The sequence below is a fragment of the Citrus clementina genome, unplaced genomic scaffold, assembly GCF_000493195.1.
Source record: "Citrus clementina cultivar Clemenules unplaced genomic scaffold, Citrus_clementina_v1.0 scaffold_9, whole genome shotgun sequence".
NCBI classification, from domain to species: Eukaryota; Viridiplantae; Streptophyta; class Magnoliopsida; order Sapindales; family Rutaceae; genus Citrus; species Citrus x clementina.
In genome coordinates, this window is record NW_006261964.1 from 11,691,568 (window position 1) to 11,704,324 (window position 12,757).

At 35.6% G+C, this 12,757-nt stretch overlaps 1 protein-coding gene across 1 annotated transcript; it reads right to left on the reverse strand.

Annotated features, from left to right (window-relative positions):
• Positions 1 to 6,521: 6,521 nt before the first annotated feature.
• LOC18032106 lies at positions 6,522 to 12,020 on the reverse strand. The gene is made up of 8 exons (XM_024186320.1): positions 11,895 to 12,020; positions 10,740 to 11,288; positions 9,278 to 10,495; positions 8,812 to 9,133; positions 7,949 to 8,204; positions 7,650 to 7,854; positions 7,264 to 7,501; positions 6,522 to 6,595 (listed from the first exon to the last, which is right to left on the reverse strand). Exons 1-7 carry the CDS (start codon positions 12,018 to 12,020, stop codon positions 7,268 to 7,270), a joined length of 2,910 nt encoding a protein of 969 aa, XP_024042088.1. The 3' UTR covers positions 6,522 to 6,595; positions 7,264 to 7,267.
• Positions 12,021 to 12,757: the final 737 nt, after the last annotated feature.

Sequence of the window (12,757 nt, forward strand, 5' to 3'; positions counted from 1 at the left end):
TGCTCCTTCATTGGCGACGGTGCACCCCTTCTCGGAGCCATCTTTGAGTCCTCTTACCTTGTTTTATCTTGTGGCAGATTTGGAAGGCTCGTAACTCTTTCAGATTTGATTCACAATCTCATTGTAATTATCCACAGGGTGGGATTGGACCTTGGGCTTGCTAGTTTTGCTTTTGGTTATAAAACTTCCTAGCTTCGAGAAGTGTTGGATCTAGGATTGTAAAGGGTTTACGAATAATCGCACCACCCAAGAGGCCAATTCGCTTAGTCTCTTGGATTCAACCACCTTTGGGGGTTATGAAATTGACCGTGGATGGTTGCTCTAGGGGCAATCCCGAGATAGCTACTTCGGGTGGTATCCTCCGTGATTATCGAGGGGAGGTTTTGGCTACTTTTGGATCTTTCCTTGGTCACCAACAATACTTTATGCTGAGCTTATGGCTGTTTATGAGGGATTAGATCTCGCAGTTTAGCTTGGACACTTCATGCTAGAAGTAGAGTCTGACTCCACAACAGTGGTTTCTTGGATTCATTCCTAGGGTCTTATTCGGTGGGACTTTGCTTACTCGTTGCATCGAGTGTGTGCTTTGACATCTTCTTTCCCTATTGTGATAAGATATGTACTCGGGGAGGCTACTTCTGCTGTTGATTTTCTAGCTAATTGGGCTTGCACTCATCGGGTCAGCCAATGTTTTTTGTCTTCTCGGGATCTTCTCATTGGCCTATCTGGCAATCTTCATTTGGATGCTAAGGAGATTCCTCACATCAGACGATATGATTGCTTGTTCTATTCTTTCAGTTGTTGTTTCATACTCTTGCCTTCATTCTTATGTATCTGCATTTACTTGGGGGAGCTTTGACTTATTTTTCCCCCACTTTATGTACTTCATCACTGATTTATATCACAGATATGGGTCCTGCCTAACCCCCTACCACTTGGTGGTTTAAATAAAAAAACAATAATAATAATAAAGGTGATGATGATGACGACGATAACGACAATATTAATAAATAACAATAATAATGAAAATGATAATAATTAAAACGACAACAAAAATGATGACGAATGATGATGATTGACGACGATGACGATTACGATGACGATAATTTAATCGATGATAAAAATGAAATTATGATATTTCATTAGGGCATGATGGTAAAATCAAATAATGAGAACTTGATTCCCATTGTTCTATATTTCTAATTTTATGTCGAGGCCACTATTTTCATTCTCATTCCTCCTTCCGTTTTTGCAAGTAAACAATATCAATGATCTAGATTTTGGATTATCATAAGCCTTACATTATATGTGGGCTTGCAATTAGACAAATTTAAAGTTGAGGCCATGCATTTGAGCCGGTAGATTTCTAGATGTACTTAACTATTTGTATTTAGATTTCTAATAAATTTAAGATTGTAATACCTTTGCAATCAATCTGATGATGATGATGATAATAATAATAATAATCACCTCATTTGTGCGATCACATGTATGTCCCCAGTAGCCTTGAATCATGCCACCTAAACCTAAAAAATAACGAATTTATTTATTTATTAGTTAATATTATTTTTAAATTTGGGATGGCAAAATCTGGCTACTTTTTTCATTCAAGCCCTAAAAGTCTAGATGATATGTTTCACATTTTTTTTCATTATGTTTTATAAATTTATAATTCAAAAAATTTATTTTATAAGATTAGGCTTTTAAAATTGGGCTTAATCGATTTACAACTTTCCATATATGTTATGGACTGGTTAAATAAATATTAAAAGAATTTATTAAAATAAAAAATTTATCTTTTATTTGTTAAGTATTTCTCAGCCTTTTGTGGCCAAGCCTAACTTTTTAGTCAAAGCTTGAGCTCAGTCCAAGTGCTTAAAAATATTACCGCAGGCTGGCCAAGCGTAATCTAAAACAATAACTACAAAAAAAAAAAAACATCTTTTAATGTTAAAAAAATAGAAATGATAATAAAAAAGAAGAAGATATAGACAGATATTATGACTATATATAATAATAATTAAGTATATGCAGATATTTCTATTTTTTTTTTCAAAACTATTCCATTCACATAAAAGTTAAAATTTTTATTTTTTCTATTCAAACGTCAATAGTTAATAATTGTATTGGCAAGACTTGGATCTGTTCATATGCCACCTCAAGATTGGTTGGAGACAATTCTTTCAACTGAGAATAGGATTTGGGCATGAAACTTGGATTGAATGTGGTATGTGAACCCACCGTTCTATTTATAGTTCAAAGAGTAAGGTCTATAAGATTATCTAAGCATTGATCTGACATAGATAAGCCCATGTTGAAGCATTAACTGTAGCTGGTTTGACAAATAGCAAATATGGGTCTGAATAGCAATGGCACCTATTGTGAGTAATATCGTGGGAGCATTACACTAGTGAATAATCAAGAATCGAGTTAAGATCTTCCCTTGTAACCAATACGGAAGTAAATTGGGGAAAAAAAAAATCCTAATGGGGTCTAAGGTGTAAAGTTGATAAAAAAAATCCTAATGGGATCTAAGGCGTAAGGTTGGAATTCAGGGGTAATGGCAACCTAAAATATGCAATTGAATGGTGTCTAAGGTTGTTCTAACATTGGTTTGCAAGAATACAAGAATTTTTGGCCGCAAATCAAGAATATTAGCATAACAATTTCTTGAGGTTTAAAGTCGTGTTTGAAGGTTTTAAGGAGTTCGACTAAGAATGAAGGATGGTTCTAATCCAAGAAAGATGCTTTAATGTTGATGGGATGACAAGGATGGTTGTCTTGAGATTAAAAAAATATTTCGATTAGGGTTCTTTGTTCAAGAAAAGTTTTTCTTGAATAAGGAGAATGGATGGTTGCAGAGGCTGCTGGTTAGGGGATGTTTAAGCTGCTAAATGATTGCTAAGTTGCTCGTGAGTGCTTAAGGGTAAGTTACGATATTGGTATATGTTAGGTTGTTAATGGCTACATGAATAGTGCATAGGGCGCCCTATTTATAGGCATTGAGGGAAAACTTAATTGACACGGTTTAAGAATCTCACTTGTAGAAGGTAGTACGAATCCTTATGCTGTAAGGTACAGTTTTGAGAATTTATATCCTGAATAAGCTGGGTTAGGATTATAGAATTTATATCCTGAATAAAGTTTCTTAGCCGACAAGCATCTACCTTGGAGGGGGGAAAACAGCTGGGCTGAAATTAAGATTTAATAGGATTTTTAGGTACAAATAATAACCAGATTTAAGTTGCAAAAATAACAAATAAAATTTTAAAACAAAAAAAAAATCAGATTTCAAACATTTAAGCTAACTAACAGACCCTTTGTAGTGCAGATTGACAACCAATGGTATTGTGCCCGTCAATAATGACAGACTTTTGTATATAATTAGGTGATAAATAAACTCTCTCATAGATGAAATAAAGTTCGTATTCAACTTTCATTTGATAGTTGGAAGGATGAAACGCAATCTCCTAGCAAAGTAAATTTGTTGCGACAAATATCATTTGTGTTGCATTATAATTTGAAACAATACTAAATATAATTGATTAAATTATATTACATTGCAAAGTTTCTTTTCTACAAGAGGGTCGCGGCAAATGTCTCAGCCTCTCAGCTAGTATGCACAAATTTCTTTTTAAGTTGCACGATTTATATTACATTTACAGTCTAGGAGAAAGATTAATATCCCTAGACTTCAGATTCCTGAATGCAGTCCCTCCAGTTTCAGCCTACTGAAGATTATAGAAAGTAAGAAACAATGAAATCCAATGACATAAAACCATACATCTTTGAATCACACACATTCCACCAAGTGCAGCATAAAGTTGCTTCAATTCTTCAAGCATTCTGGCTGCAAGTATAGTTGAATACTTATCTACATATCTACATATCTGCCTGTTAATCAAAAAAGAACAAACAGACATTATAGTGCCCATTTCATCACATGCTTCATCTTGAAGTCATAAGGTATTGTTAAAACAAATTTGGTAGTACCTTAACCGCTGGGGCATTTAACACTGTGCCCTTAGTTCCCACTGTTTCCATTGTTCACCATCTTCAATGCTTCAAGTACTTTACACAGCTGATCGAGGTTCATAGCCATTGTATTGTCATTCATGTTTTGAGCATCCATGTCCTCAGGGAGGGAAGCCAGATGTTTAGATGGAACATCTTTACTTGTTCCAACTTGATATTTAACACTGTTCGCATAATTCCCATCGTTTCCATAATCCACCATCTTCAATGCTTCCAATACTTTACACAGCTGATCAAGGTTCATCACCATGGTATTGTCATTCTTGTTTTGAACATGTGTCCTCAGGGAGGGAAGCAGGATGTTTAGATGGAACATCTTTACTTGTTCCAATTTGATATTTAACACTGTGCTTGTAATTCCCATTGTTTCCATTATCTACCGTCTTCAATGCTTCAAATACTTTACACAGCTGATCAAGGTTCATCACCATGGTATTGTCATTCATGTTTTGAGCATCCGTGTCCTCAGGGAGGGAAGCAGGACGTTTAGATGGAACATCTTTACTCATTCCAACTTGAACTTGACAAGCTTCCATTTTTGGATACAAAATTCCGAATATCCCATCCGTGCTTTTCATTACCTTCATATTAACAAAGATTGCATCTGGACATAAAAATTGTGAACAATTCTTTCCCAAGCTAGCTATTACAAGAGGATTGCCAATCTTCTTGAATGCCTGAGAAATCTCATGTACGTTCAGACGATTATGATTCTCTATTTTACGAAGGGCATCAGAGAATTCCAATGGCAATAGTTGAGTAACATATTTCCTTCCAAGCAAATCACAAAGTGAACTTCCAAAGTTCCCAAAGTTCAAATGAAGCAAACATATTATGACAACCAGTCTCAAAACCACTAGTGAATGGTAATCGTTCACATTTTTATGGGATTTACTGATCCATTCAATCATTTCCTTCTTATTGTAAAGGAAATGCTGAACAATGAAGAATATAGAATCAAGCACATTACCAAAGGATTGCCACGCATCAGGGACAAAGCTGGCAGTTGGATTGATATTCGATTCCTGGTAGATACGCCAATCAACAAAAGATGATTTTGTAGTAAAGATGTACCCCTGAAAGCAAGACATCAAAATCAACAAGCGCTCAAGAAGATATAGGAAACAAGCAGGTGACATGTAGTCATATTCTTTCCTCCAGTTGGCTCCATAAGTATCTAGCAGTGCTCCATGGAGCTTTTGAATAACATGCAACTCTCTTTCATTATTAGATTCTGAAGGATGCTGCAGATATTCAAATTCCATCTTCCGAGATGAACACTTTAGAAATGCCTGCCATGGTGAATTTTTAACACACCTTCCTACAACTTTCCTGTAAAACCCATTGTGCAGCTTGCCAGACCCAAGAATCATTACAGCAATGCGTCCAATCTGCCCATAAGATAGTTTAGACTTTGAAGTGACATATCTAGAAACAATTTCTTCAAGTATACTCCTGCAAACCTCTGTTTGCCTCAGAGAAATCATATCCTTGCTCAAAGATTCTCGCCAGTCCAGAGGAAATATGCAATGAAAAAACTCCTCAGTAGACAGTTCAACAAATTTCTGTAGTGTCTTATCATCCCAGTGGCGGTACAGGAACTTAGAGTCCAGAAGAAATTTTGCCACATCATAGATATAAGATAGACACTTGCTTTGGCAGAGCACAGAAACTGAATTCTTGATTGATTGCTCATGTAGGGCTTCAAGTTTGTCCAACACCTTAATTCCAACAGAAAGTAACTCTGTACTCCAATAGCTTTGAGCGGCAGAAACAAGCTGGTGCAAATCGATAAAAACCAGCTGCCCTCTCTTTTGAACGTACATGTTGTTCAGTTCTCTAACCCAGTAGGCATCAGACTTCAGCAAAAGATAGGTGGTATCAAGATTACTACAATGCTTCCACACACTGAAATAACTCAAGCAAAAGTCTTCATAACTTCTATAGTCATCGACATCCTGCTGCATTCTGAGACATCCTAGATACTCAAAAATCTTTACAATTTTATCCTTCCAGCAGTTCCAAAAGTAGAGGAACGTCTCAATGGAAACCTGGCTTTTACAAATTCTGTCATCTGAATATGTTGTAAGGTTCAAAACCAATTCATCTTCCCAATGATATGTAGAGGCATTTGAATGAAGATGGAAGTCCAAAATCATTCGAGACGATAGTATTTCACCTCTGATATTCTGATGTCTTTTAGAATCAATGAACTGTTGATTCATCATGAGTAGGTTACTCTGATCATTTGATAAAATGTCAGCCTCTGCACAAACAAATTCATAGAATTGGTTTGAGTCATTCTTTGCCAGTGACTTTGCTTTTTGTAAGAGCTCCTCCTCCTGTGTAAATTGCTTTAAGGGCCAACCTCTGCTCCCAGGTGACCAAAGTGAGTTGGAGAACACAAAGTTGAGAACAAGCTTACTCGCTTCTCTGAAATTCCCAGCTTTCTGAAGCAAATCAGTTGCAAGAAAAATATCTCCTCCAAGTACTGCCGTGTTTGCTGCTTCCATGAAATTCCCTGATCCTTCTTCCAACATCATGAGCTCATCAAAGCGACCTAAAGAGTTCAAAACTTTGTGTATCAAAATTATAGAACGAAAAGCTTTAATAAACTCAAACTCAAACTCCTCTTTCTTTGTGCATTTATTTTTTCAACTGGTATAAAATGGAGCATCATGAAGTTCTCAGCAAATAAAACAAAATAAAAGATCAAGCCTGCAGAACTTGGTATTGTTCTCTGGAGAACTTCAAATACAGAAAAGGGGAAAAATGAAAAAAGAGATTACCAAAAAATCATGCTAACAGCAGAAGAAAATGTTAGAAAGTTAGACTAGTATAGGGAAATTTTCCTTTTAAAAATGAAAATCAAAATTAATACTCATAATTTCATTGAAAATCACTGAATAATAAACTGCCGAATTGTTGAACTTTGTGCACCAAAATTAGAAATCGTGGCCTTGTTAATGGCTGCTTTTTTTCTGAAAAGTTTATACAATTGTAACTATTGTTCTGAGCTATTTCTTTGCGGAATCTGAATACACCAAATTTCAATATTGCAAGATATATCAGCAATAGACCAAAATTTCCAATATTGCAAGGTACATCAGCAATAGACCATCAGACAGAAAAATCTCATAATATAGATAAAAAAGTACAACACTAGAACCATAACTTCATATCACATAAAGGTAGCAGATTGCTGTTAATCAATACTAAAAATCATACCTGCTCATTCATACTTCTCCAAATCATTAAAACATCTGACAGCTGAATCAGGCATGTCTATTGCTGCAAATATCTCAGCAGCTTCCTGAAGGTTAAACTTAACCTCTTTAGGGTTCGAACTGCATATAGGGTCAGCAGCTGCTTTGCGGTCAGTAGCAGTGGACCTTCCTTCCCAGTAAGTTTCTCCATCTTTATCATAGCACAAAGTTGTCTTCTCATATTTAGGTTTATAACATAGCTGGAAAAAAATAAAGTAATTAACAACATGAGCAGGGAAATAAGGTATCACTAGAAATAACCACAGAAAAACTAAAAAAAATATAAAACTAGGTGCAATAGGAAAAAGTGATAAGACTGTGAAACTACTAATTGCTGAAGCTATGTACCTTTCCCCTTTGACTTCTGGAGGTTAAGCTTTCAGCATCAATTTCAACTGACTCTTTACTGACTTCTAGTCTTGCTTTGGCCAAATTCCTATCTTCATCAGCCTTAAAGAAACACTGACGTGCCTTAGCATCACATACTAAGGTTCCCCATATAGATTCACTACTAATTAAGGTTCTTTCGTTCCCCAAAATCCAAAGACAGTGCCTAGAATGTGTCAAAGAGACAGCAGGTATTAACCAAAGATGTTTAAAATGATCCAAAATATATTATTTCATATGATTTTACATAAAAGTAATACCTAGCTCTTGTAAGAGCAACATTAACTCTCTGTGGATTGGATATGAATCCAATCGATCCACCAGTATTACACCTAACTGTGGATATAATTATAATGTCCTCCTCCCCGCCCTGGAATCCGTCAACTGACTTCACTTTTACGGTGAAACCATCTTTGTTCTCATACTCGGATCCAATTTTTTTGCAAATGGCGACTACTTGAGCAGTGTATGGTGAAACTACACCAATGCTGACCATCTGTTTTGAGCCAACCCAAGCTGCAGTATAACAATAGCCAAGAATATCAGAAGAATAGGTCAGAAAGCATAATTACAAAGTGTTTTAGCCTTATCCACAAGAAATCAACATCTTTTTCTGTTCATTCATAGAACTGAATTAAATGCTAGGTAAATGTAATAATATCTGACAAAGCAATTGATATGGTGCAATCAAGATTTTGGTCAAGTATTCAGGCTATCAGTAAAGACTGACCGTTACAATAGGAAACTGCTCTACAATTCAATTACAAATTGATTATAAAATATCCTAGTTAACTCCATCAAACAAATATTTTGTCCTACCATTCTATGAATGCACAAAATTATGGTACAAAAGCAGAAGGATTACAAAAGGCTTAATTAGCAACAAAATATCTAAAATATCAAAGAAACAAGTTCCATGTACATTCAATCGGCAAGTCAAATCAAAATAAAAATGAATAGTGTAACAGATGCTGAATGATGCTATCACAAGGAAAATTTTTGACAAGATTGTAAAAATTATCTTGTTTTGACAAAGACAACCCATTAAATCATGCTGACAGGTCAATAAAAGAAATCAAACAAATCTTTAAATGATAGCACAAAAGATTCCTACAACAAATACCTTTGTACAACTTCTGCAGTATTTTAATCACCACGGATACCTCAACCATATTTCTACAGCTATGGTAAATGAACTCTTCTCTTCCACCAATAATATTAATGAAAGTGTAGGGGCCGAATTCTGTCCCTGGCAAATAGTGCTTCTCATAGCTTTTGCTTTTAACATTTGCACCATCTAGGATCTGGTTGCGATAAAATTGTAAATTTGGGAATAAGCTTATTGATGGATGCATCCTGTACTGTATATTGAGTAGGTGCTTTGAATGATTCAATAAGGTCAACCTCTCAAATAAACTTCTTCCAAAACCAGCTCCATCAGAAATCTGAAACAACCATAAAAGGAAACCAAAAAGCCGAGAAGGAAACGTCACATGCATAGAAATCAGCACGCTCAAAACTAAATCTTCTAAAACAGAAAAGGAAAAAATGCTAGAAGGAAACAAAGAAAGATAAGAAAATTGACATACTTTGCTTTCAACCATTGCTGGTAATTGACACTCATCACCAATAAGAACTGCATGGTTTATACCTGCAAGCTGTAGAGGTATGGTCGATTCACTTTCTTTTAACTGTGCTGCTTCATCAATAACTAGAAAGTTCAGTGGTTCTATTTTCACTGAGTGCAGCTTATATGAACTTGAAGCAGTGCTAAAAAACAGAGAAGCCCTTTTAAAACAGAAATCTTTCAGTAATTGTTTGCTTGTAGTACATGGAAGGTTAAGTTCATCTAATGAATTCCAAAGATTTCTTAAAACAGAAAGACATTCACTTCTCCTCTGGTGTAATTGCAACAGATATCTTTTACCCACAAATGCCAGAGAGAAATCTTCATCTACTGAATGTGAAAAAAGTTTCTCCAGCTCTTCAGAAACCACATTTGTTTGAAACAATAATGTCCGAAAAGAATCAAGTAAACTTTTAAGAGCAACCATGTCTTGAAAACTATTTTCCGAAATGTATGTTTTGGGCAAATGGGTGCAAAAGATAAAAATACAGTTCCGAAGGGGAATTACAGCACAATTAAAGCTCTCTCTCACATATTCAAGAAATGGCTTCAACTCCCCTTTGCTCCCTTCAGTTTCCTTCCTGCATTTTTTCTCTTCACTTTGATTCTCATTACAGTCTTCCCTCTCCTTCAATTTTTCCACATAAATATGGTACTGAGAAACACAATCTTCAAGAAGATCTATCATGGAAGAAAAACAATGCCGCCATCCAGAGAGCGGTGCAAAGCACTCCATAAGTCTTTTAACACGGTAATCCAAATATATCTCTTCAAAACCTGGATTAACTTTAAGTCTATCCTTGTTCCCAAACAAGAGAATATCTCCCAGTGGACAAAAGGGGGTGTTGTTTCTAGAATCCCTTTTATATGATTCCTTCACTAGCCTTAGAGCACGAGAGGCCAACTCTGTAATAGCCACATTTGTTGGGGTGCAAGCAAGGGTTCTGCATTTAATTCTCAAGAGGCTAAAGAGCAGCATACTAACAGTTTTAGTTTTCCCCGTCCCTGGAGGCCCCCATCTAAGTTCAACACCAGACTTGTGATCACAATCCAGTCTTCTAAGACAAGCAAACACCGCACCTACTTGTGGCTCATTCAGGGTAGATGACAAACTTGGACCAAATTTCTCATCCCATATGCCCTTTCTTTGCAAAGAACAGAGTTCACAACTTTCCTCAACCTGTCATAAAAAAATTGAAAATTTCAACATAAAAAAAAAAAGAAAAAACTTAATATCAGCTGGCAAAAATGTAAATGCAATTATTCTGAAGGCCATTTATGTCATCCCATTTTAGTACTACGTTACACACAATGCATGAAGTATTGCCCCTCTCCCGCCAAATGGATAACAGGACATCTGTATCAATATAGGTAATTCTAATGTCATTGTATCAAAACCTACAAATTTATCCTCGAACACTTACCACTGAATCAGTGCCTAAAACTTGGGTAATAACCTTCCAATTTCCACACATATGCAATGAGTTCCATATTCGTTTGCTAGGAAGTATATTGGTCAAGTAAATAAAAAAGAATGACTTCTTTGTCCCATCATGGACTTGCAAGTTGTTTCTGGCCTCAACTTCATAGTAATTCTTTTTCTTATTCTTATTCTCAACCTCCTCATCAGGAACCATAGTGACTGACACAAAAGTCCACATCCTTCCCACCCTTAGCAAATCAGAAACCTTTTCAGGCTTAAAATCTGCTAAAACTAAAATATCACCAGGCAATGTTTTGTAAGGCTCCTTGCCGCTGTTACTGATTGTGTTCCTCCAGTAATCAACCTCAATGCCATATCGATTTGCTCCATAGGGCTTTAACTCCTCAAAAGCTATTACTTCAGCATAAGGTGCTCTTCGCATAGCCTCCAAGCCTGAACGCAACTGCATACGCGTTTCTTCCAACAAAGGGAAAACAAATGACCCAAAATACTGCTTAACAGATTGAAAAGACTCTGGGATTTTTTCCACCTGAAAGGGATGCAGTTTAAAATAGAACATCAATAAAATAGTTGGCTTATGAACTCAAATATACCACAATATAATTTTAATTAACGGCACTTTGCATTTGACAATCTGTAGCCTTAGTGCTACAATCCTTAAGGGAAATAGCAAAGCCAAAGTGACAGAATGAATGTGTAAGTGTTCACAAATAAAAGAAACCTTGCTTAAAACTTTTCAGTCAATAAGCTCAACAAGTGAACAGAAAACTAACACAAAATAGCATTGATTTTCTGAATACTTTTGTATTCAAAGAAAATGCTGCATTCCATCAAATGCTTATTGGGATCTTTCTAATTTTAAATTTACAACAGAATAATTATAATGATGATTAATAACAAAACATTAGAAACAGTTTATAGTTGATGACTCAAAATGACCAATTGAACATAATATATAAATATAATTGAAAGGGATAGTTGCTAATGACACCAATTAAAATATTGAATAAAAACAAACAGTGCACAAGTGCTAACTACTAAGAATAAAGCAGAATATTTACAGCACCAAGTGGACTAAATTAATCTAAAAACACTAATAATATGCATAGAACCCAGAAGAAATAAATATTGAAACCTGGTGCTTGAAAAAGTTTTCATTGAAAATATTCTCAAGAGACCAAGAAAACACTGTATATTCTGTGAAGCCTACTGGTCTCCCCATGCCGCTGCCGCTGCTGCTGCTGCAACCTTCACCTTCCATCATTTCTTCACTCTATGATTCCTGTATCATCAACCAACAAACAATGACAGCGTTTTAATTATATTTTAATTTTTTTGAAATGAACGATGACGGTGCTGAATACCCATTTCATTGGCACCCTTTAAATGCCGCCCCGCGCGCCGCCCCCCCCAACACAAAAAAAGAAAAAAGGAAGTTACTTAGCTGTAAAGCAAAGAAATGGAAGAGAAAAGGAATCACCTCGTACGAGCACAAACTAAAGATTAAAGATACATGAGTTTACCTGGACACTGTAGCGAAACAGAAAGACTAAACAGCAAAAGTCTTTCCATTTCCTTTGCCTTTTTTGTTCTTTCATTTTCATTTTGGAGCCCAAATTTCAGTTCCCACTTTTCCTTTCCCACTCACACTTGCTTTAATAGGGAAAGTCGTGATCACCGTGGCAAATGCAATAGCGCCTACTTCTCCTTCATTACTTAACACAAATTACGGAGCCTCTTGAAAACCGAAAAGACATGCAAGAATGGAAAAGTTTATTATTCGATTCATTTGGAAACTAAAATTTAGCAAGGTCCGCTTCATTTAATTATTCATTTATTTTGCTTAAATTCGTCAACTGTTCATCAGCTTTCATAAAATTTCTTCTAACCTTTTTTTCTTTCTTTTTTTTAAAAAAATAAAATAAAATTCGAGAATTCATTCTATTTTTGAAAGCATACTTCTCTTGAGTTTCTAATTACATTACTCAGTCTACGGTT